Source organism: Pyrus communis, chromosome 1 (assembly GCF_963583255.1).
Source record: "Pyrus communis chromosome 1, drPyrComm1.1, whole genome shotgun sequence".
NCBI lineage: Eukaryota > Viridiplantae > Streptophyta > Magnoliopsida > Rosales > Rosaceae > Pyrus > Pyrus communis.
Window position 1 is genome coordinate 584,423 of NC_084803.1, and position 24,765 is coordinate 609,187.

Consider the following 24,765-nt stretch of genomic DNA (forward strand, 5'->3'; position numbering starts at 1 on the left):
CTTAAGCGTTTCCGCGCGTTGACTCTAATTTGATGCCAGTTTTGCATTTAAAAAATAATAATAATAATAATAATAAATAAAATCACCATTTTTGCATGGAACGACGGCTTAACGTATTGAATTTGCGCCATGGACGAATAGAAGCATCATAACAAGTTTTATATTTTGAATTTTACATTAGTATTATGTGAATCAAATATTCCTACAGATAGTCTTACTCGAACAATTAATTTGTTAATTTAGTTTAGTGTGGTAGTATTATCTCATCTAATTGTCCCCTTACACCAACACCACCACACGTGCTGCTCTATTCTCATGCTCGTGTATTGTTTTGGGGTCAACAATTAATAATGTTCAACATGTGTTTGGGAAGGGTTGAGCTCGTGGGTTCATCACGGCAACTTCAAATGCAAAATACGTACAATGGATTTTTGATAATTTGGGTTGTCTATCTTTTATAGTCCTTAAAAGATCGTTTATGCAAAAATTAACTAATACGTTGTTATCGAGCCCAGACAACTTGAATCTATGCAAGAAAAACTAATTTGCACCGTACAACCAAGAGAAAAAACAACTCTACTCTTTAAGAAATATTACGTAATGACACATAAATAATGATAGAAAAAAAAAATATCATATATCAATCTCTAGGCTACGTTTAGCAAGGGAACGAAGGAACCTGGTGAGTGCCTTTTCAGCCCTCACTCTTGCTGCATCAATCTTTACCGTATTTTCCTCCGAATCAACCTTCTGTTCCAATCTAGAATGCACACTTCGGACAAGTTTCCTTAGTTCCTGTCAAGTGAAGCTAGCATTAGCAACACAGAGCAAGAAACAGAACACTATGCTCCCTCAGGACAAGGGAACAATCGGCATGAGAGTTAATCGACTGACTCAAGTGAATATGAACTGGCCGGGCTTTTAAGACCAGCCCTCACGAAGGACCTTTTATCGGGAAATCAACAGTGTCACTTAACCAGACCATCCACTCCATTAAGGATGTGGTAGAAAAACAAAAGTGCAAGTGACCTAGGCAGCAATGGAACTACTTAGGAAGCATGTTGACTGCTTAAACACATTATTTGACATTGAAGATACTTATGTTGAGATGGAATTTAACTTACCTGACGGTCAAACTCAACACTCGAAATTGAATATACTTCATTGGTGACCTTAATGTCCTTACTGACCAGACCATCAAACCATCTGGTTGCTTCATCAATGTGAGAACCCTGCATTCGATGCTCAATTAATCAGATGAAATATGTCCATAAACAACTTACCGAACCTTCAGCAATCTTTCTCGCACAGTTTCAAGCAAAGTAATTGTAACGTACCTCTTCTTCCTCCTCATAATCAGTTTCTTCTGCTTCTTCTGCATCGGCAACATCATCAACTCCCAATGTCTCCGGACCTGACAAAGCTTGCAGCTTACTTTCGTCACTGTCTTTCGTAGCCTGAATCAAAGCATCCATCAAGTCAGCCTCCACATCCCGCAGCAGTTTCCCTTAACACGAATAGAACACATCCTTGTAAGATAAGATCACAAATTCACAATGCATACACAAAATGTAAGCAATGATGGAATTAAACAGATTCCAACCAGGGCACAAAGTTGTTGCATCACATACCAATATAATTGAACTGCCTTCGCTTCCCTTCTCGAACATCCGGTCCTAGTTTCTGCGGCATTAACACAAACACCTTAGCTGCAACAGCTGACATCAATAGCTAACGCTTGTTTGAACAGAAAAGAATAAACTAATCAAGCACCTTCACTAGAATCACAGCATCCAACATGTCCTGGTCCAGAGAAGCTACTCTGCATCCCCGTCAAATTACATAACTCCAAATTACTAAACTTATTGGAACTTTTATACGAAATTTGAGTTTTAGGGGATAAACCTGACAATGCGTTTGATTTGAGGGGTGGAGAAGGAGGCGAGGTCCATAGCCCAACGGACGGCGCGTCTGGCGTGGCGCTTCAACTCGTTTCGGCTCTTGTACGTGACTGCATCCGAATCCGAACCCGAACCCGAACTGCCGGTGTTGTTGGCATCTTGGTAGTCGGACCGTCTGAGCCCGCGAAATAGTTTATGGACGGCGCGAGTGGACAGGTGGATGGTGGTCAAAGAGGGACAATGGGAGTTGGTTCTGGTGGTGACTGGAAGTAGGGGGGAGTAGAGAAGGTGGTGGAAGGCGGCGTTTGAGCAGCAATGCTGCTGCCACATCGGCCATTGCCTCAGAAGCCGTCCTGCGTGAGCAGCCATCGCCTCTCTTTCCCCTCTCTCAGGTTGTTTGCTATAAGCCCATACCACACTGACATACATTTTATCTTTCTTTCCTCATTTGTAAAACGTTAAGGAGACAAGGCCCAGGCCCATTACTACGGACTTCAAACTGCTCATAGTTGAATTGAGTCCTCTTCAGACTCGGCCCAAATTATTTGGGCTGGTTTGTTTCACTTGCCCACTCAAGTACAATTTATGGATTGTGAATTGCTACTTAGAAAAGATTAGTATTTACATTATATCCAATAAAATATTCATCTTCAACAATTAGATCTTACAATTCGTTACAAACTGACATGAAATTGGAGGGATATAATTTCCCATAACTTTTCAGGCTGTAAAAATGGCGCCTGCAGCTTACAATATTCCAAGGATAGATAGCACTTCGTCCAAGACAGGCATGTGGCAGGGCAGTAGGTTTTTGTAATGACACTAATTAACGGTTGAGTAAAATTATTCATACCATGTTTTTATACCACATTTTTATCATAGATAGTATTTCAAATGACGCGGTTGTCATGCCCATAAGTGTGGTATAGAAATGTAGTATAAAAACATGATACGAAAAACTTTACTCTTAACAATTCAATTAGCTTAATTAGGTTGTTTAATTACAGAAATGATCCGAATATGTCCCGAGTGAAATGTCTGTAAATCTACCAGCACTGGTCGGTTTCCCATCTCCGGCCAGTCGACATTGTGGTAGCGTAAGCGTATGATGAAGCCACGCCCGTACGCGGCCGTCCGATCAACATCTTGCGGTCGTAATCGGCGCGTTTTTGGGCGTCGGAGAGAGTGGAGTAAGCTTCGTGGACTTTCATGAACTCGTCGGCCGAAGATTTCGCAACGTCCGGGTGCACAACTCTCGCTAATTTACGGTACGCCGACTTTATCTCATGACACGTGGCGCCGGCGTGAATCCCGAGCACCTCGTAGAGTGAAGAGCTTGATCCAATGCGGGAGCGCGGCTTGTCGACCGTCGATGAGCACGAGGCGGAGACGCGGTAGCTGACGGAGGAGGGAGGGGCGCGTGGGCCGCCGTTGACGACGGAGAAAAAAGGGGAAGAGGAGCAAGTGAAGGATGAGGAGGATATGGAAGCCATTTTTGAGATTGTTGTTTGCTTTGAAATTTTGGTAGTGAGATGGATTTGTGGTGGGGTGGGAGTTTGAGGATTTTATAGGCAGTCGGGGATAAGATGCGAAACATGGTTAACCGTGGTTAAAAGTGGGGGATTGGGTTAAACGGACTCTGAGGCTTATCCATTGGGAAAATGCCTGACTCAGTGTTGACGTCGGTGTCCAATGTCCAAAAATCTGACACAGCACATGGATTGACTAGATTTTGTATGTACGAGATTGACAAATGGCAACATGAAATTCGTTGGCAAATAAATGCAAATGGCATGTAGACTTTCAAATAATTAGTAAACACAAAAAAAAAAATATATCAAACATTCAAAGAATTCTCGTACAACCGTTGGCATGTAGACTTTTCAAACTTCAAGGATTTTAGGACCACTTTGATCCCTATTTTCATCCGTCCTTGGCAAATAAATGATGGACAGAGTGTCATTGCCCATGAGCTAATGGTTAAGGAACCGGATCTCCTCCTGAGCATAGAGTGGGGATCCTTTTGACCGGGTCATCTGGACCCTTCAAATTAAATCTAACGACTATAAATAAGAGATCTATTAAAAGTTATAATTATTGTAATCATTAGATTAAATTTGAAGGGCTCAGATGGCCCGGTCAAAAGGATCTCCACTTTATGCTCAGGAGGGATCCGGTTCCTTAACCATTAGCTCATTGGCAATGACACTCTGTCCATCATTTATTTGCCAAAGGACGGATGAAAGTAGGGATCAAAGTGGTCCTAAAATCCTTGAAGTTTGAAAAGTCTACATGCCAACGGTTTTACGAGAATTCTTTGAATGTTTGATATATTTTTTTTTCTTTTTTGTGTTTACTAAATATTTATTGTAATGCATGCTAAGGAATATTTCAACGGGCTGTGTCAATATCACTTTACAAATTCTCTTTAAAAAGCTTGTATTTAACATGGAAACACCCCCCCCCCATTTCGCCACTGATTACTATTGCATATTATGTTCTGAATTATATTAGGCAAACTCATTAGTTTGTTACTTGTGATTGTAGCAACACAATCGTTCGTTCATATCAAAGTTAAATCTCTTATTTAAGAGAGTGTTTATAAAGAGGAAAGTGTAGCCTACTGCCTTTTAGCTCTTATTGTTTGATATTTCCTGTGTTTTAGAATTGTCGATTCACCTTTATTCTTTTAAAAAGACAACTTTAAGAGAATCGAAATATGCATGGTTCTCAACTTCTTATACTAAAATTATACTCAATGAAAGGTAAAATTTGTTCTCAATAAGAGTTATTTAATAGTTTTGATTTCTCCAAAATAGTTGGATTTTAGGCAAAAATAGAAATCAAAGGAAGAAAACCGATGCGAGACAAGAATAGGGAGGTAAGAAACCTTAATAAAATTAAAATAAGCAATAGCAAAAAAGAAAGTCAATAAATTGTCAAGCGAAACAGAAAGTATAGGGAAATATCCAGTTTTTAATATTAAGTATTGACGTGGTTTGTTGAAGGCAACCGCCGGACAGGGAAGCACAGCTGGGATGGCCCACCACGGCGGAAACACGAATCTTTGGTTCGCTGGACACGTAAGCGGTGTAAACAACAGGCGACCGTCTTGGCATGTGGGTTACCCACCTGCAGAAGGAACGGCAGGAATTTGGATTTCATTCGGATTCAAATCGTGAAAATCTTATGAACTCTCACATCTTAATAATTTATCGTGTATCGTATAGTTAGAAATCATTTGATTTTTTATTTAAAATTAAATACAAATAATATCTGATGAAAATTAACCGCACAATATACGATTAACCGTTAGAATGCAGGAATCCTATTACATCCTTTTCCGAACGGAAGTATGAGCGCAATAATACCAACAATGACAACTGGCCACGTCGGCTTGAGGAACTCTGTGGTCCCATGAGCAAATGTGACTGATATTATTTAGGTTCATCTGTAGGTACGGATGGGCAAAAACCCATCGGTTATAAGTAACTGCAGTTACCCGCCCACTTAAATTTCACAATTACAGTTATGGGTAACCGTTTAAATAATTAAACGACTATGTGTATAACCGTTTACCCGTGAAATTTAAATGGGCGGTTATGGATATTAACCGCGGTTATAAATGGGTACCCGTTTACCCGTTTATTTTAATGCATGTGAAATAAAAATAAATAAAAAATAAAAACCCTAAACCGTTTATTTTAATAAAAGCACTTTTATTAAAAGTGATTACGAACATAAGTGCGTTTTGGACGAGTTGTGGAAACTTAATTATAAAAATGAGCAACTAATCATTTGTGTTTTTAATTTTTCCCAAAAGTTCAAGAACTGCATGTGTACATGAGAGGGACAGAGGCATGTGTGTTTTTATCCAAAACTTTCCAGAGAAAGAGGGAGACAGCTACGAGACAATCTACAACTTCTACTTCGGAGACTATGGCCATATTTTAGTTCAAGGAGCTTATATGACATACGAGGACACTTATATGGCCGTGACCGGAGAAGATAGACTCCAATCAATCTCACTTGCTACACTCTTGTGCTTTATGTATAGATACAGAATACATGCCGCGCGCGCACACGCACACACACACTATGGTCCCATAACAATCCCTTCAAATTAACTTTACCAACTAATAAATCGGTAAACGGTTAAAAAGAAGGGGTAAATGGGTAAAAAAATGGTTCAATGGATAAACGGGTAAACGGTTATGGTTAAATGGGTACGTGGTTATGCGTATGGTTAACCGTTTATAACGGTTATGGGTAGGGGTATAACCGTTTAGGCAATTACCCAACGAGTAAACGGTTATGCAGGTATGAGTATAAACGATTATAGGTAAATAACCGCGGTTACCCGCCCGCCATAACCATTGCCCATCCCTATCCGTAGGTAAGTGTATCGACAAGGATAAGATATACGGATAAGTGTATCGACAAGGATAAGATCAAGTTTGTGCCAATGTTCCTACGTATGTGTTTAGGCCTGGGCCCAAAATAATATTATTAGGCCGAGTGTGGATTTATGTTCAGCCCAAAGTTTTTAATATGTTATGGGCTTCTTGGTGGTCCCGAGCCGTTCAGTAAGGATGGTCGAATCCTATCTAAAGAAGGAGTAGTTCGGATGAGCGAAAGGGTCGAAGAAGTCCTGATACGATAAGAGGTCCTAGTGCAACTTGGATTCTCGACCAGCAATGAATACAGCCTAAAAAAAGGGGTGAGTTCAAAGTCCTAATAGGAGTAAGATTGGTCGCAGTGGAGTTGGAACAGAATAAGAAGTCCCAATCCAGGTATGATTTTGACTTGATCCCAAGAAGGATTTGGTGCTATAAATACAAGACATCATGCAACAATCAGAAAAATTCAACACACAATTGCTCTGCGTAAACCTCTCAAACAACTTGAGATTTTTCATTTTCTTTTTCCGCCGACACATCTTCAGTTTGGATAAACAGCACTGTGGAGGCAACCGGCAAACATCTTCAGTTTGGATAAACAGAACTGTTGCCGTATAATCAATCGATCGAGGAGCATCTTCAATTTGGATAAACAGCACTGCGTCGAGGCTGACTAGTTATCTATCCAAGTCTCGGTCGAGAAGGGTTTCCGGATCCTTGTGGGCAAATGTCATCTTGTTAACCTTCTCGACGAAGTAAGGTGTTACAAGTTACGACATTCGGCACATTAAACGCTGAGTGATTTTATAATTGGATACTCACAAGTGAGTTTCATAGTTTGGCATTCTGACGCCCGAACTACATTTACCATTAAGACATACATTACCTTTGAGTACTTGTGTCCATATAGTCTAGTGTCGATTCGATGTGACTATACACTCACGAATATAATCACTGTGACCGAATCCAGCGCCGACGATTCGTGAACTTCGCAAAATTAGCAGCCTTGTCTTCAGGCTTGAGAATCCAAAGGTCGAGACTTGTTTCTTCCTCGGCCTCAATTGCAAGATAAAGAAGTCAGCAGCGCGCTCAACGCAACATCAACAAATTTTACTCCTCGCCTGAGCTCGGGCGACAAGTTGGCACGCCTCGCATTCAACCAAAGGATGTAATTAGCTTATTAGTTACTCGGCTGGCGCGCCATGTAAGTTTTGTAATTTTTAGAGTCAACAGTATGACAGGACGAAACGCTACATTAGAAATTGCTGAAAGTGACTGGTTATGCTACTAAGGTTGCTATTGATGACCATAAACAAGAATGATAAAGATTCAAAATATACAAATAAGGTACCCATCAAGTCTTAACATAAACAAGAATGCATGCATGCATGTGCATGATAGGTGTCGAGTTAACAGAGAAAGGGCGGCGGTGACTCAGACGGAAGCCAAAATCAATGTATATGTTTTGATGAAATTAGATTGATGCATTAGAAAAGGAAGGTGAAATTGCAAGACAGCCAAAGACTACTGCATGCATTTGTGATCTCCAAGCCAAAAATAACCCTAGTTCCCTTCACCACCTCTACGTGACAGAAATTTTTTTTCATTATGACCAGAATACTAGGGGTACACCACGTAAAGAGACCAACACTTTCTCGATTTACTACACAAAACCATATAAACCACGTAACGCTTTTTTAACACACTTTGAATCTTGCTCATTTGGACTTTTGAGTACGTGTGCACTTCTTCATTTCAGTTTCTTTAATCTTAATTTGTTCTCTTTCTAGCATTAAGCGGGGACGAGCAGAGAGCTACGTGGGGACAATGTGCCCTGTATTTAAGATGCAAATTAAATTTGGGCGTTGCCGCGTTACATGTTAGAAATCTAGTTGAACTGAGACGTCATGTTATTGAATCACTGCCACCTCTTTTGACAGTTTCGACTGATCACTGTTAGTTAAGTCGAGAATGATGGCAGCGATTTAGCGAAGCGAAGTGAAGCATTCAAGTCTCAAGTGAAATACATAAGTACTTCATTTTTATCTCCCTTGACTTCATGACCCCATTGTATACTAACTTGAAAATGCTCGATCGAATACCCTGACATAGATGAGAATTAAAGAGAAATACTAATGAAACTCTTTATAAATTATCTGTCACCTCATATTTTAGAGATAATATTTTAATGTTGATGAGAAAATTAACGTTCAATTATGAGGTAACAGATAATCATTTAAAACAATTCGCTTAGTATTCCTCGAGAATCAATCATTTGGACACGCTGGCCATTTGTCCACTTCCTTTTTTGTGTTTGCGCTTTCCCTCCTTTTTTGCTAAAAAGAAGGCACCATCAAGATCTTGTGTTTTTCACAGCAAACTTTGCACGGACAACGTACGATGATTGGCTACTTGTATGGAGTAAAACATCATATTTGTGAGTCCAACTTAAGAGGATTTCTGTTTGGGCCTATATATCATGAACTCTAAACAGGTCCAAACAAAACTTAATAATTAATCAGTCTATCCAAGGCTTACAGGGCTGGCCCACCAACACGTTAACACAAGTCAAAGGATGTGGAGATCGCAAGAGTTTAAACTATGAGGGAACGCACGAAGGCATCCCACATCGACGAGGGAGCACAAGATTAGTTGAAGCGGCGTGTATAACAAGACGGGACAGAGAAATTTAGAAGCATGATCCTTCAGGCAGAAACGGGATGTGATGAGTGGTCATAATTCGCAAATAAAAATGCGAGAGTTGGGTGTCCGCCCTAAAGCCTGTTACGACAATTGGGCACTCTCCCTATACCATCTGATCCCCAATCTATTTTCTTTCCAACTTTAATTTTCAGTGGTTTCTTTTTTCAGTTCAAATGCCCTCGATTAACGAACCTTTTTATTTTTGTTGTTTTTTAATTTCAAGTTTAGTTTGATAATTGTTGAACAATATACTTGTTTGTAGTTTATGTATTCAAGCTTTAATATGAACATGTAAAAAATGTGTTACTAAGTAGTGCAAGCTATATATGAATAGCACAATATTAGCCAACACAAACTATATATGAATAACACAATTTTAGCTAACACACATGATCGTGTTTTAGTATCACATCAATTTTTCTTTATATAAAGAGAATTGTTATTAGCACTTCAAAAATCTCATTCTAAACTCTTTGTAAGTGTATTTTTCTTTCTAATTATGAAAAATTTGAAATGCCAAATTATATTTTTAGAGTGCTAATAACAATTTCCTATATAAATCACTCTCATGAGCTACATAAAAAAACTCCTAGTTCTCTACAAGTAGCAACCTCCATGTTGATAAAAACAATAATAATAACGAGACCATGGTATACATATTGGTTGTCGTAAGATTAGTTTGATATAACTGATTCAAAACACAAATCTCGAGATTTAAACTAATCTAACAACAATCATTGAGTTTAAGCATCACCCTCTGTTTAGAGGTGAAAAAAATTGCATATACAATAAGCCTATTCTTCTCAAAACTATACACAGAAATATAATATTTGTAAAAGAATTTGATTGAAAACTCGAAAGTAATGACTCACTATATTGAATCTAAGCCGTCCATGACATCCAAGGTATTAATCTTTGGCTGATCCTGATCCAAGTTTTTACCTCTTGAACCCATCTCCCTCGTAGGGGAACTCCCTGTGCTCTTGCTCAAAGCCCAAACTCCTCTTCTTTTACTTTTGGTAATCGAAAATTCTTGACTTTTACTAATTCCAGGAACCCTTCTCATCCTCCCCATGACCTCGTCTAATAAGTTCTGGTCTTCTTCCGAAAGTTGAATTCTTTGGGACTTGGTGCAGTATGTCTTGGTTAAAAACTGCTGCATCTTGGAGTGAATATCCAACCCTTTGCGAGTTGGAGACCGTGTATGCAAGGGCTTCAAACCGTGATCTCCTTGTCTTACAAGGTTGATAAGATGGTGAAGCCATGTCACTAATTCAAGGATGTAGAGATCAGTCTTCTGCTTATCTGCGTGATATAGCGTCTGGAGGCGGATCAGGTTAATTTGTGAGGATTCATTCTTACCAAACTCAGGACTGAAAACAGAAAAACAAACGTTAGAATTGGACTCTATCCCTTCAATTGTATTATATATAGATATATATATATATATATATATATATATATATAGAGAGAGAGAGAGAGAGAGAGAGAGAGAGAGAGAGAGAGGACTGACCCAGAATTTGCCCATTCTCCAACCCACCCGAAACCTTGATGTGCTCTGCCACAAATTACAACATCAAAAGAACAGAGATTAGTGAATGCAGGACAGTAACGACAATGCATAACAAAATTGTTGGCAGAGTCTGATTTAAAAGAATGAAAACAAACGAAGGCAAAGCTTTGCCAGCAATTTCCGATTAGTATGCTACAGAACATACTTGTTTGTATTTGTGGAAACTGGAACAAGCCACTGGAGAGTCTTTTCCATTTCTTCCTTGACCTGAGGAACACAGAGCTGCAGAAACGCAACATGAAAAAGGATAAGATGATTGGCATGCTGAAGCTCCAAGACAGAAAACCTAAACCATAATGAGGAATCTACAATATAAAATAATGACAAATGTATGTGTAACATGCATTGTGATACCTCTTCCTTGGCATCAAGAGTCAGCAACCGGGATCGTAAAGCTTGTTTAACACTATTTGGCAACCCTTGATATAATGTGTCCCTTGTGTTTGGAGGGAGGGAGGTTGGTCGGGACACCTATTAAGATTAATCATTTGTGAGTACATTTTATTTGCAAATATATACCAAGTATATTAGACACACAATATAATGGAATATATAATTAAGCTTACAATGTTATCAATTTGGTTGATCATGTTAGCGTAGTGTAGTGCAAGACCAGCTACTCCTAGTCTTTGAGGATCCGTGCTCTTCTCCACTCTAACCAAAGTAACACCTGGAAAAAGCAATTATAATGCACAAGATTAAAATAGCGCATTTTAGAGAGTGCAGGAAATGAAACTGCCAGCTATATCAAAAGTGAGCACGTGATCTATGGAGTGATAACGCAAGCTCAAGTTGTCCATTAAGTTCCTTTAGGCAGGATGAAGAAAGTTATAATGACCAACTATTCTATATCCACTAAATATTTGATATCGGTGTGAGATGCTGCTCCTACCATTATGTCCAAATGCGTCCAAGATTGCTTGATGTATATAAGTAACAATATCAACAAGTTTCTCGACAATCTGCAAAGAGAAAATGAATTCTAATGAAATCCTATTGTGCCCTGTCGATGGAAAATAATGAATTATCACAGCAACATCTTTCCATTGCCTGCATTGCTCTGAATAATTTAGCAAATGGTAGCAAAGGATTATGCAATTTGAAAAGCAGTTCACGACAGTACCTCATTCAAATTTTTAGCCCACAGAGATTTCTTTTTCAAGCTACTTACAAGCTTTCTTTGTTGCTTTACATCACTTAGCAACATCATCAGAGTCTCTCCTGAAATTACAAAGAGAAAGTATCCAGAAATGTCTTACGATGTTATAAACTAGACTATTCAAATACTCAAAGGATGACACTCACTGAAAATCAAGAACAGAAAGCAAACCAACAACAAAAATCGAATTCCATGCCTAACCTTTTTGAGGGAGATTCAAGGCCTTTGCTTCCTCTAGCTTTCTTTGGTAATCTTGTTCAAATCTGTCCAGTGAATTTAATTCATGATATAATTCCTACAAATGTCGGAAAAAATTAGTTTCTTCAAGTTGGACTCAAATATATAAAAAGTGTTGGTTACTATGAATCTGCAACTTACAGAAGTATGCTGAGCAAGAGAGGTCAATTCCTGCATTGTCATTTCCGCCTCTGTTCTTAGCTGTTTGTAACCTAAATCATCATCTGAATCTAGTCTGAAAATCAATTTCACCGAACATATTAAAAATGGCAAAAAATCATAAATATAATCGCAGCATAATTCTCATGAATCTACGCACCTTGAGAAGTATCGACCCAGGCTATGCCACTGTGGGTCTTTACACAAGTCTCCAAACCTTATTACTTCACGTGAGAAAACTTCAAGCTCTTCCCTGCAGGTGCGCATGCAACAAAAAAAAAGGTTAAGATAACAAAAGGCAACAAATAGCTTCAACTAAATTCAACCTATTCTCTACAACAACCAACAACCTTTTGTCAGAAGCAGCTATGCGTAGCAACTCCTTCATATCTTTAGAAACTAAGTTTTGTACAGCTTCCGAAGGTAGAACATCTTTCTTTAGGAACTGGATGTTTTTGTCCGATAGAGATTGCAACAAGTTTGCACCTTTTGTGATTGTATTAGCTACTTCAAACGACAATATAGAGATCCTACTGCCTTTAGACGCACCGCCAGTAAGAAATCCGCTATTGACATTCAAATTTGACATGCCACTGCCGAGCGTATCCAAAACCTCTACTGCCCTCTCCAGGCCAACAATGCCAGCCCTTCCTATGAAGGAGTTCTTCGGGGTGACCTGCCATAGAAAACACAAAATTAAAGCAATAATGCCACAATGCTTCTACGATGGCTAAAAGTGTTTTCTGACAACCAAATGCACTTCTGACTACATTTGACATAAAAACTTAAAAGCTTCTATGGGTCGTACAAGTGCTTCACGGAGAAGCATAGAGAAAATACTTCCAAGTGCTTTTCCAGGAAGTACTTGGGTTTTTAATAAAAACTTCGACATGTTTATAGCAAAATCACTTCTAGCAGAAGTGCTTCCAACATTTTCCAAGTTCCAAACAAAAAATACATCGATAAATATTCCCCGAAAACATTCTAGTAACAAATTAAAGTAATCGATACCTTGCTAGTAGCAGTTCTAGCCGGAGTTGAGGGCTTCAATTCGCGGGAAATTGAAGACCGCAGCTCGCCGGAATCGAACCTATTTGGTGTTTTCCAAGGAGCAATTCCTTCTGAAAACGAGGAATTAGAATTCTCCTTGCTCTTGCCAATGCTCTTCATCGACTTGAGTTTCCCGGAAAATCCCGAACTTTTCCCTCCGTAAATATAGGGATTTTCCTTAGCAGACACCCCGCCCGAGCACATCCCACCCATCGTTTGCCCCAATTCAAAAAACCCACAAGAGCTTTCCAATTGCACCTGAATAAGCAAACAAAACTCAGTTCACAAGCTCCGATTTTCCACCTTAATTTTCTCAGTAACCAAACACCATATTGATTTAAAAAAAAAAAAACATAAACCAAGCAACCAACATACCTATTTGCAGAGATGATTCTTGAGAACCCAGTAAATTTCTCAGCAACCAAACAACGTTATCAATTAAAGGAAACAAATGCAGAGAGCCGAAAGGGAAAGAGAGTAGAAATTTTAGAGCCAATATGTTTGACTGAAAAAAAAAATGGTGAGAATTTTCTGCGGGATTGATTGATTTTTTTGGGTTGGTGAGGAGGACAGAAAAGGGAATCTAAACGCGTGATTAGGAAGAACCGGAAATCTCGTGGGAAATGGGAATATATTGACTGGTATGAAATTGCGAAAATTGGATTTGAATTTATGGAAAAATTATGGATATGAAATGTGAAATAAACACCCAATTTGATATTAGTAATGAATGAATGGATGCGTGATTGCCCGCTGGAGGGAAATGTCAAAGTCCCCGCCTACTACGTCTGTCTGGGTCTTTTTCCTCTGTCTTGGCTGACGTGTCATTGCCATCTTTCTCAATTTACCTCTTTTACTCCGCGACCGCGTTTATTTACGGCTTTAGTAATTGACAGAGGTTTTACGAGACATGTGTCTGGGTTTTGGCTCTTGCGTGGGCAGAGGAAGGCATCGACACCGTCGCCGGCGCTGGCGACGGTCAAAGTGGCTGGGCTCTTTTGGGGGAGGGGGATGAGGTGGCATCAGGGTAGACATGTGGCCAACATGTCATCAATTTAGTGGGCTCCGCTCAAGCCTCGTAGGAGACCTTTTAACAAATTTTGACGGAATCATGCAAAATGTTCTTCAATTCCGTACTTCCCTCAATCATGTCAAGTAAACATGTCACAATCGAAGAAAATTAAACTCGAAAAAACAAAACGTTTGTGGAGGTGGAAGAACACATCACCCATAAGACATTTTTTTTTTACAGAAATAGTGACTTCCTGTAGTTCTACGTGACTCTATGCAATCTTATTCGCTGGGAAAAAGACATAGTCAGGCAACACTACCGACTATCCTCCCCTAAATATGTCACCTTGTGCAATGCATCACTTTGAATGAGTATCAAGATGGTTTGAAAAAATCACACATTAAGACTTTTAAAATTATGTGTTGTAGAAATTTTTACTGTTTTGTAGACGTCTTTACAAAAAATGTTGGGTTGTGAAGACAAATTTGACAATTTCTTGAACTTGAAATTGAAATATTATGGTGACTTAAATATCAATTCACCTTAATTTATTTTAAAGGCAAAGTTTGATTTGTCAACGATTTGATGATTAAGAAGGATTTAATTATAAAAAGTGCCAAAAACATGAAGACAGACGGAAAAGATGTACCCTTTTTAAAAGATGCTAATTGCAATGTTGGACTACAAGTTGGTTTTGAAGTTTGAAGTTTGAATCGAGATTTGGACATGTTTCGGCTTCTTGTTTATGCCTGCATACTTGCCTTGCGTTTACGTTTCCATAATATATTACAATATTTTACATTTAAACAACTAGGCTATCGACATTTGTCGCAATTTGATTGGTGCTCCATGGAGTACATTTCTCTTTCTTTTTTTTATTTTTTTTTATTTTTTTGAGTGTTCAACTGAGACCAAATAATTAACCTTTTTTTTCTTCTTTTTTTTTTTTTTTAAATTTTATGTCAAGGCAATTATTATTAGCTACGAAAAAAAAAATTTACAAACAAAAGACTCATAAACGAGAAACATAAACAAGCCAAAAAAGGGCCAACTAGACAAACCAATAAGAACCCAACCAAACAGCTAAGGCCCAAAGACAGAAAAAATACAAAATTGAGAAATCCGCTGCTATTGCCTCTACCAGAACAATGCATCTCGATGTGCACAAATACACACCCATCACCGAACATTTAGTCTTGTAGATTCTCTTATATTTTAAGTTCCTACATGTAGTTTCAATAAAATTATTGATTGCAAGATGTGTTAGTTGGAATTAAGGATCCAATAATTTGACTTGAATATTTCGATGGTATGGTATAGTGGAGGGATTTTGGTAGAGTGTAGGCAAAGTAAGCAGAAACTTAGAAATGTCCTACTTCGAAGGAAAGTTGGCTATTTATAGCGAAGTGATGGAGGAGGCAAATTTCCAAATTTCATGGACCACCAAAGAATTTCTCCGTACAGTTTGAGAAGACAGATCATCGGATACTTGCGCAGTTGTTTATTGCCAGTCTGAATGAGGCACCATGACATTGTGACAAGTGTTTATGATATCTAATATGAATATGAAATCGTGAGATTTGGGAGGTATGAGCTTCTAACAATCTCTCTAAACAGGAATTAATGTTCGGTGGTCAAGAGGTGAGGAAGATCCGAGCCAACCTGAAGTGCGATACAAGGGTTTATGGCTGTGGATTATTGACGCAATCTTCGGGCATCAGGTCAACCTCGGTGTCCCTGGTGGTATGACTATTTTTTGCCGACTTGGTAGAGGTTCTCCGAAGGGAGAGAGGATCATGGCCGGATCTTCTTTGTAAAGATCTCGAAAATCTTTAAATCACATTATTTCATCGTACATCGTGGGATCAGTTTTTGTCGGGTACTGTTAATATTCAATTTTAAATAAAAAAATTTAGAATTATTTCTGACCGCACGATGTACGATAAATAAATGTGATTAGAGGATCCTCAAAATCCTCTGGCTTTGAAGGTATCTTTGTGGGTCATACTATTCTTGCAGCATACTTTATAGTTTATGCCACTTGAAAACTTGTTAGTAGTAAATCAGCTCAGAAATGTTTCTTTGCTACCCTATTCATGCTGAGTAGGATGCCCCGTTGGTCTAAAGCTAAGCTCAACCGCCTCACACAATCAATCATTTTAATAAGTTTGTTTAGTTACAAACTCATACTACTAGACTCGAGAATTGACAAATAAATGTATATATACTAACAGATTGCAAAGATTTATGGTGATTGTATGCTTGATTATTGCGGAGATCCTATGCTTTCTTTTATGCAAATGGCTCTATTATTTTCCTAAAGGCCAATGTTGTCAATTGCCCCAACCTTATGAAAATTATGGAGTAAAAGTGGAGGCGTGCTCAATTCTTGATAAGCTTTTTAGCCAAAACGGTCTATGAGATTGACATAACTTCTCACTTTGGTTCTTAAGAGTTGGAACTCGATAGAAATGGCCCTTGAGTTTGTCTACCATAAATCATTTTGGTTATTTTATGAAAATCTTCGTTAAATAAAAATAAAATGACAAAAACATCTTGAATTTTTGTCAAATCATTTTTGCCATTGCTTATTAAATTGAGAGTACTTTTGTCATTTTGATCCTTATTTAACATAATTTTTTCATAAAATGACCAAAATAATTGATGGTGAACAAACTCATATATCACCTCTAACAAGGAGTTATGTCATCAAGACCGTTTTGGCTAAAAAACTAAACTACATCGGACTGGAGCTTTAGGAATATTGTTAGATCAAGACCGTTGAGATCTGACACGTGTTGTGATCATTTTCGCCAAACGGCAAACAAACTAGAAGGTACAAATAATCCAGTTGTACTTGGCAAATATTGGGTAGGAACGGAGCGCGGGAAGCGAAGTGAAAAGGACGTTTTAATATTGGACCCTATGAGCCCAACGTCAACCACGTAAGTCCAAGTCCAACAACTGCCTCGCAGACTAGTACCGGTATATTTTAGTCATATTTGCTATTTTTTCATGTTTTCTATTTTTAGGAATATAGTAATTATCATTAGAGTTCGTTTGAGATTGCTTTTAGAAGGAGTAAACAAAACGCATTTCCAACTAGTTTTACAAAAATAAAATAAAAGAAGTTTACGAGTTATACAAACGCTTTTTAGTAGGTATTTTTTTCGGAATTACATTCAAGTGCTTTTTCTAAAGCAATACTAAATGTGTAAATATAATCGGTCAAGTTATACTTCTGATTACGTTGGATTTGGTAAAACTTAACAGTGCTTCTAGGTTAAAAATTCTTTATGGAAAAGCACTTTCCAGTACCTTTCAACATAAAAAATTTAAAAATGTTTGTTAATTTGCAGTAACAGTTTGAAGGCTTTGATTTGGTCAGTGAATGAGTGTCTGGCTTGGTATAGACAGAGAGAGCATGGATATTATTCACGCGCGTCCAATGATTAAGCCAAAAGGGCGAAATGCTCTCTTGTCAATGGTGTCATTGCATACGACTACTCAAAATCTTAATCAATTATTAATTACGACAGAAACAGTGATTAGCATAATTAATACTAGTTTAATGCTCAGTCCACGGTTTGCTTTGATCATCACTTGAGCACCAGCCTCCCTCTGCCGGCACAGCTGCTACCAGCCTACCAGTCTTCCAGCATAAGAACCACCACCAGCCGGCTCTCTCTCCCTCTCCCTCTCCCTCTCCCCCCCTCTCTCTCTGACTGAGTTTGCTTGAAGAAAACGTGATCATTTTTCTAATGAGGATTTTCTGGAAATGAATCACAAAATAATCACCAACTCCACTTCTGAGGCTACCTAACTTCTTCAATAAGGTAACCATTTTTCCAGAATCCAATCTTCTTTTCTTTTCATTGGTTCTTACATTTTTTTAAGAGAAACGACTGAATTTCTTTTTCCTTCTCCTTTTAGCAACAAGAAGATTGAGTTTCTCTAATGATATATATATATATATATATATATATATAGGGTATATGTATGCATGCATGCATGTATGTATGTATGTATGTGACGTGCATGGAGTTGTTATATATAGATGTCTGAGTTATGATCTGGTTATAGATTTGATGATTTTGTGATCAAATACAAGAACATAATTATGAACATGTATGTTGGATGGTTTTACATGATTTCCTCGGGTTGATGCTTTCTTTTCTGATTAGGAAAACCATTTATGCACTCCTTTTTCTTCTTCTACACTCGTCTCTTTTTTCTAGCTGTAATCAGGGGACATAAACAAAGGGAGGGTGCAGAAGGAGAAAACGGAAGTGCATAAATCATTTCGATTCTAATGATTGCGTGAGCTTGTTAAAAGCCGGTGAGGTCGAACTTTAGGTTTTGTTTCAGAGTCAGAAATGGTTGATCAGCTCTACTAGATTACTAGTGGACTTGTGTTTGATTTGAGTTTTGATTTTGTTATTGAAGATTCATGTATTTTTTTCTCAGCAGACGAACGGAACACCGAATTGCAATGAGATGATGAGGTAAATAATTTGATGAGATAGTATCATCTCCAAGATTCAAATATGGCGAGATACTATGGATATGCAATGGACCAACAGGACATTGTTAGGATCTTAACGACCACAGTTGATGGATTTATCCAGGATCAGCTGATCAACAAAGACCAAAGAGCCCAACACAGGGAACAATGTGCTGAGAGATTGGCAGCACAAGATGGAAGTTGTGACAGAGATACTGAGGTTCGATACTCTGATCAAGCGGTGCTGGCAAATCTGGACTGGGGTATTGAATCCCTCGAAGAAGCTATCGGAACTTCAAACATGGAGACTAAGCTTGCAAGACTTGATCATGCTGAAAAAATGTTGCAAGTTTGTGCAATGTTGAATTGTGACCAGAGAACTGCTGGAGTCCCCAATTATTATCTATCTGCTTGGGCACACCTCAACCTAGCATACCTTTCGAAATTGCGCAACAATATCCAACTCGCGGTTCTCCATGTGATTGAGATGTTTATAGTTGACCCCTTCTTCTCGAGGATAGATTTTGCTCCCGAGCTATGGAAAATTCTGTTTCTTCCACACATGAGCTCGATTATAGGGTGGTATTCGGAGCAGAGGCACAAACTTGTGATGGAAGTAATTCCTGATTCTGCTGATCTGTCTTTTACAGCTGATCTTGATCATCTTTTTAACGAGTCGGTAGTCTATTCGATGAGACCTGATCAGGGTGAGAAGTTGCAAAAGCTGGAGCAGCTTTATGGAGAATCGTTGGATGAGAACACGCGCCTTTACGCAAAGTACTTTAAGGATTGCATGAACACTGATTCAACAACCTCAAGTAAAAAGGTGGTTCCAATGCTGCCAATCGCAGAGGCACCAATGACTCCGTTGCATGAGGTCAGCCACTCAATTCCTGATTTCGTAAAGTTTGGTCCTATCTTGCCCAAGAGTGCCGGTTTTTCTCCCGTCCTCAAGTCTAAAGATAGCACAAGAGAAACAAGCAGGTGAGGAAATAGTTAGTAGTCTGTGATGAATAAAAACGACGAGAATTTAGAATTCGAACACTTGATTTATTTAGAACTCTAATAAGTGTGTACCATTTTGATGTTTCGTCAAAACAGAATGAATTTAACTTCTGCATCCGTACTGAAATTGGAGTCTGCTAGATGGGATCCTCAGGTAAACCCGAAAGTTCATTTGCAATATTAGGAAGCAGCTTCTGTTTTCAAATGTTATGCTTTCTGAAATGTATGAATTTATCTGGTGCATTATTCCAGGAAGGCATCCCTGAGGAAAATGAAGACGAATCAGATTACGAGGCTAACGATGCTAATGTGGCTTTGGATGAAAAGGAAAGTGTGGAAAATGTACAGCCATCTGTAAGAAAGAGTCGAATACACACTCCTTCAATCTTTTCTCCTTTTCAATCGCCTAAAACTTCACCAAAGATTTTATCTACAAAGCCAGACAGTGTGCAGTCTAAAAACGAAGCCACTTCTGTATTGCGCTTATTGTCCACTCGCATGACGGATTCAGCTATTACAACCTCTTTGCCTGCATCTCCAGTCATTAGTAATGATTTCAGCATCAGTTCAGCAGACTCTGATTGCGAAGTGATAGTAATGACACAAACCCTACACCTACTAATTAATCCAAGAATATGTTTACTTGTCAAGCATTTTTTATATGTTCTATTACTATACAAAGTTGAATTGCTGAATTTTAACTGAAAATGTGTGTTGTATTTGTTTAGAAGACTCCGGAAGGTTGCAGGAAAACTTACAGCCGGACAGGAAGTGATATTTCGGATCATGTGAATGGCCAAAAGTCGAAAGATAGGTAAAGTTTTCATGTTTAGATCTACTAAAAACATCCCCTATTTCGGTTTTTTTAATTTATTTAACTTTCTTCTAATTGTGCAGTTCACGTAACGAAAATGATGAAGGAAGCCACAGTTGCAGTTCAATCCCATATTCCGATAGACTGGCACATAAATCAAGACCGCCTAAGGATTTTGTTTGCCCTATCACTGGCCAGATTTTCGGTGATCCAGTTACCCTCGAAACAGGCCAGACATACGAAAGAAAAGCAATCCAAGAATGGCTCAAACGAGGAAACACGACATGCCCCATTACAAGGCAACCCATTGCGACTTCTACACTGCCAAAAACGAACTATGTTCTGAAAAGACTAATAACATCTTGGAAAGAAGAGCATCCTGAACTTGCTCAAGAGTCTCCGTACTCTGAATCACCAAAAATGTCATTCGACCCCTCCTCCGCGAAAGAAACTCATTCAGCAACAGCCACTTCACAGAGAACACCTAGTTTCCTAGGTCACAGGAATGCCGATGATTATACCAATATCATCCAACGGAACAAAAGATTCATGCGAGTAACGGTTGCTACATCACCAACAAGTGTGATATCTCAAGCTGCAGTCGAGACAATTATCAGCAGTTTGAAACCTCATGTTTCATGTCTATGCACTTCAGAGAACTTACAAGAATGTGAGGCAGCCGTGCTGTCAATAGCCAGACTATGGAAGGACTCAAAGGCTGATCCCGCAGTGCATTCTTACTTATCCGAACTGACAACTGTCAACGGATTCATCGAAATACTTTCAGCTTCCCTGAGCCGAGAAGTCCTCAGATCATCAATTTACATCCTCTCAGAGCTAATATTTTCAGAAGAAAGTGTTGGAGAGACTCTTACAAGTGTAGATTCTGACCTCGATTGCCTCGCTACTCTGCTAAAGAATGGACTAGCTGAGGCTGCTGTTCTTATTTACCAGTTGAGGCCGGCATTTGCTCAGCTTTCAGTACATGATCTCATACCCTCCCTTGTCCAGATAATTCTAAGCAAAACTGAGGAATTGGATGATCTTCAGTTGGTGATGGAGCCTAAAGATGCTGCATTGGCAATTATTGAGCAAATCTTGATAGGAGGAGACGAAAACAGCAGATCGATTAACGCGTTGAGTGTTATATCTGCAAACGGGATTCCTGGACTAGTAAGGTGTTTGGATAGAGCAGAAGGGACAAGGTCGATTGTTTCAATATTATTATGTTGTATGCAAGCTGAAAAAAGTTGCAGGAACTTGATAGCAAATAGAATCGATCTGTCTCCTGTTCTCGAATTGTTTCATGCCGGAAATGATTGCGTGCGAGGCATATGTGTAGAATTTCTTTCCGAGCTGGTTCAGTTGAACAGGTACGGTTTTTCTTCACTTCTCTCTGAGTTGCACTGTACTTGTTGAAGAATGTAAGTCTCACATCGGAAACCTGACCAAATTAAATACAACTTTGACAGTACTATCTTTCGAAGGTTGACAATAACATTTACATTCTTCTTATGGGCAGGAGAACATTGAGCGGTCAGATCCTGCACATGATTAAAGATGAAGGAGCGTTCAGTACGATGCACACTTTTCTCGTGTATCTCCAAATGGCGCCGATGGAGCAGCAACCTACAATCGCTTCTCTTCTTCTTCAGCTTGATCTTCTGGTTTCCTTTGTTCTTGACTTCAATTTTATTCGTTAACTTGCAAGTCAAGCTTTCTGGTATACACTCACTAGGCGACCTAAACATAGTTTATGGTTCGATTTTCCAGGTTGAGCCATGGAAGATGAGCATTTACAGGGAAGATGCAATTGAGGCATTAATTGAAGCGATGCGGCGGAAAGACTTCTCTAATTCTCAAATGATGGCTCTGGATGCCTTGTTATCTCTTACCGGACGAGTGACTCCCTCAGGGGATTCGTATACTGAAGCCTGGTTACTCAAGACTGCAGGGTTTGATCAACCTTACAATGCTTTGATGAAGGCCGAGCGGCTGAGGAAACACGACAATGATTTCATGGAAACAATGGTGTGCCTTTTTTCGGTGTTTTTCGTTATTTTCACAGTTTATACCACATGAGTTGCTATGAATCCTGAATCCCTGATCTTTTAATGCTCCTAAACAGGACGAAGAAGAGAAAGCTGTAGCCTCTTGGCAGAAAAGGGTCGCTTTCGTACTTTGCAACCACGAAAAGGGATCGATTTTTAAAGCTTTGGAAGAATGTCTCAAGAGTAATTCATTAGAGATGGCAAAGTCATGTCTTGTCATTGCTACATGGCTAACACACATGCTCTCTATACTTCCTGATACTGGCGTGAAAAGTGGCGCTTGCAAGGCCTTGCTTGACGAATTCATGAATGTTCTCCAGTCGTCGAATAATATGGAGGAGAAGATTTTGGCAACTCTTGCCTTGAAATCTTTTGTCAACGATCCAGGTAAATTTGGTGCTGAAAACGTTCTGTTATGGTACGCAAATGAATAGAAGTTAACCTTTTCAAACTTGCCAATTGCAGCTGCACTTGAAGCACTAAGAGTGTATGCTAAACCCTTCTACAAAACCTTGAGAAAGCTCAAGAAGTATGCATTCGTGGCAAACGACATAATGAAAGCGTTGATGAACTTGTCATCCATTAATATAGTAAGTGGGTTGGGGAGCATAATATCAACTTGAAGTGATTCAAATGTAAAGATTACTGACTTAGTCTTGATATTTTGCAATGTAGACAGAGCTGTGGAGTTGTTCTGAAGCGCTTGAATTGGAATCATCCACGAACGGGGAGGTTCTGTCTTTGCTTCATCTGAAAGGTCGCATTTTAAGCAGCCATTCGGATGGGACTATAAAGGTGTAGGCCAAACCAGAACTCATGCATTTGATACTTAAGCCTAAAATCGAGGCTCTATACACAAATTGTATTAAGCGGAGTTGAATACAGAAAGATTTGCCAAACAGAAGCTGAGACTAATAATGTCTTCCTTTTAGGTATGGGATGCAGGGAAGAAGGTGCCACGATTGATTCAAGAAGTTCGTGAGCACGCAAAGGCTGTTACATGCCTCTATGTTTCACCTACAGGTGACAAATTATACAGCGGTTCTTTAGACAAAACAATTCGAGTAAGCCATCTATAACTCGTGAAAATAGTTCTCATTAACATCCGTTCTTTACAGTTTAAGGTTCAGGACTGGATTATCTATAAACGTGTTCTCGTCTACAGATATGGGCGATTAAAGCCGAAGAGATTCATTGTCTCCAAGTTCATGACGTGAAGGACGCAGTTTATGAGTTGGTAGCGAATGGTAAAATGGCGTGCTTCGTTTCTCAGGGCACCGGAGTTAAGGTAAGTGCAGCCTTTAACAATTGTGACACAGTCCAGAAGAAAAAGGTTCCTTCTTTTATGGTTATATTTGTGCAGGTGTACGAGTGGTCTGGAGTTCAAAAGCACATAAACTTCAACAAATACGTAAAGAGCCTTGCCATTGCCGGGACTAGTTTGTACTGTGGTTGCTCTGGCTACAGCATCCAGGTAAATCAAACATGCAATTCGCTCTGTGAAGGATGTTCTCTCCGCGTTCTAAATAATCAACCATTTCAATAAATTTGATCAAATATGGCAGGAGGTTGATTTGGGCAAATACACATCAAGCACATTCTACTCTGGCACAAGAAGGCTGCTTGGCAAACAGGTCATCTACTCCCTCCATATCCATGACGGCATTCTATACGCTGGCGGTTCATCAGTAGATGCCTCAGCCGGAAAGATATTCTCGCTTCCCAACAAGGCAGTAGTAGGATCGTTCACAACCGGGCTTGACATCCAACGAATAACCATCAACAACGACTTGATATTCACGGCCAGCAAGTGTGGGACGATTGAGGTTTGGTTGAAGGAAAGGTTCGCACGAATTGCTTCGTTCAGAATGGTTAACGGAGGACACGCCAAGATTACATCCTTGGCAGCAGATATGGATGGAGGAATGCTGTATGCGGGTTCATCAGATGGCAGAATTCAGGTTAGAGATCGAAACTATGATGTACCCGAGCGCTTTCAGATAAACAAAAACGTCGAGTTTCATCTTAATCAAGTGTTTTTGCTTGTTATTTTGCAGGTTTGGGCACTAGACTAGCAAGATGAGCATAATTATACTTGTAAATTCGACTCCAGGCTCATTGATATGAGACTGGGGATGAATCATCTTCCACATGTTCCTCGCTGAAGAAGCTACATCAGGGTTCAATATAAAATCAG

The 24,765-nt window shown here is 39.1% G+C and overlaps 4 protein-coding genes and 1 non-coding gene across 5 annotated transcripts; 2 read left to right on the top strand and 3 right to left on the bottom strand.

Moving 5' to 3' along the window:
- Nucleotides 1-564: 564 nt before the first annotated feature.
- Nucleotides 565-2,307, bottom strand: LOC137745396 (uncharacterized). The gene is made up of 6 exons (XM_068485351.1): nt 1,906-2,307; nt 1,774-1,822; nt 1,632-1,683; nt 1,338-1,507; nt 1,125-1,232; nt 565-795 (listed from the first exon to the last, which is right to left on the bottom strand). Exons 1-6 carry the CDS (start codon nt 2,268-2,270, stop codon nt 634-636), a joined length of 906 nt encoding a protein of 301 aa, XP_068341452.1. The 5' UTR covers nt 2,271-2,307; the 3' UTR covers nt 565-633.
- A 640-nt stretch (nt 2,308-2,947) lies between these two features.
- On the bottom strand, nt 2,948-3,394 carry LOC137743630 (chaperone protein dnaJ 11, chloroplastic-like). The gene has a single exon (XM_068483560.1). The coding sequence runs from the start codon at nt 3,392-3,394 to the stop codon at nt 2,948-2,950; it is 447 nt and encodes a 148-aa protein (XP_068339661.1).
- A 5,624-nt stretch (nt 3,395-9,018) lies between these two features.
- On the top strand, nt 9,019-9,124 carry LOC137720347 (small nucleolar RNA Z279/snoR105/snoR108). Its single transcript, XR_011066499.1, has one exon. It is a non-coding gene; the product is annotated as a small nucleolar RNA Z279/snoR105/snoR108 (small nucleolar RNA).
- Nucleotides 9,125-9,741: 617 nt separating this feature from the next.
- On the bottom strand, nt 9,742-13,867 carry LOC137744215 (protein PSK SIMULATOR 2-like). The gene is made up of 13 exons (XM_068484079.1): nt 13,558-13,867; nt 13,144-13,440; nt 12,483-12,808; nt 12,293-12,385; nt 12,115-12,208; nt 11,938-12,031; nt 11,701-11,798; nt 11,470-11,539; nt 11,144-11,247; nt 10,932-11,048; nt 10,723-10,799; nt 10,518-10,562; nt 9,742-10,377 (listed from the first exon to the last, which is right to left on the bottom strand). Exons 2-13 carry the CDS (start codon nt 13,393-13,395, stop codon nt 9,876-9,878), a joined length of 1,872 nt encoding a protein of 623 aa, XP_068340180.1. The 5' UTR covers nt 13,396-13,440; nt 13,558-13,867; the 3' UTR covers nt 9,742-9,875.
- A 4,874-nt stretch (nt 13,868-18,741) lies between these two features.
- On the top strand, nt 18,742-24,643 carry LOC137732225 (putative E3 ubiquitin-protein ligase LIN-1). The gene is made up of 15 exons (XM_068471529.1): nt 18,742-19,682; nt 19,800-19,857; nt 19,956-20,297; nt 20,432-20,517; nt 20,601-21,890; nt 22,040-22,184; nt 22,291-22,548; nt 22,646-22,955; nt 23,034-23,158; nt 23,244-23,363; nt 23,501-23,632; nt 23,734-23,856; nt 23,932-24,042; nt 24,134-24,529; nt 24,626-24,643. Exons 1-15 carry the CDS (start codon nt 18,742-18,744, stop codon nt 24,641-24,643), a joined length of 4,455 nt encoding a protein of 1,484 aa, XP_068327630.1.
- Nucleotides 24,644-24,765: the final 122 nt, after the last annotated feature.

Bases quoted from the DNA above. Each gene is read 5' to 3' on its own strand.
- LOC137743630 (XM_068483560.1), bottom strand. From the start codon at position 3,394: ATGGCTTCCATATCCTCCTCATCCTTCACTTGCTCCTCTTCCCCTTTT.
- LOC137744215 (XM_068484079.1), bottom strand. From the start codon at position 13,395: ATGGGTGGGATGTGCTCGGGCGGGGTGTCTGCTAAGGAAAATCCCTAT. The intron at 11,799-11,937 runs GTTAGGCATGGA...TTGTAATTTCAG, and splicing joins CTTGAATCTCCCTCAAAAAG to GAGAGACTCTGATGATGTTG. The intron at 11,248-11,469 runs GTAGGAGCAGCA...TGCTTTTTCCAG, and splicing joins GGACGCATTTGGACATAATG to GTGTTACTTTGGTTAGAGTG.
- LOC137745396 (XM_068485351.1), bottom strand. From the start codon at position 2,270: ATGGCTGCTCACGCAGGACGGCTTCTGAGGCAATGGCCGATGTGGCAG. The intron at 1,233-1,337 runs GTACGTTACAAT...CATCGAATGCAG, and splicing joins ATTATGAGGAGGAAGAAGAG to GGTTCTCACATTGATGAAGC. The intron at 796-1,124 runs GTAAGTTAAATT...TTCACTTGACAG, and splicing joins GTGTTGAGTTTGACCGTCAG to GAACTAAGGAAACTTGTCCG.
- LOC137732225 (XM_068471529.1), top strand. From the start codon at position 18,742: ATGGCGAGATACTATGGATATGCAATGGACCAACAGGACATTGTTAGG. The intron at 19,858-19,955 runs GTAAACCCGAAA...GCATTATTCCAG, and splicing joins CTGCTAGATGGGATCCTCAG to GAAGGCATCCCTGAGGAAAA. The intron at 20,298-20,431 runs GTAATGACACAA...GTATTTGTTTAG, and splicing joins ACTCTGATTGCGAAGTGATA to AAGACTCCGGAAGGTTGCAG.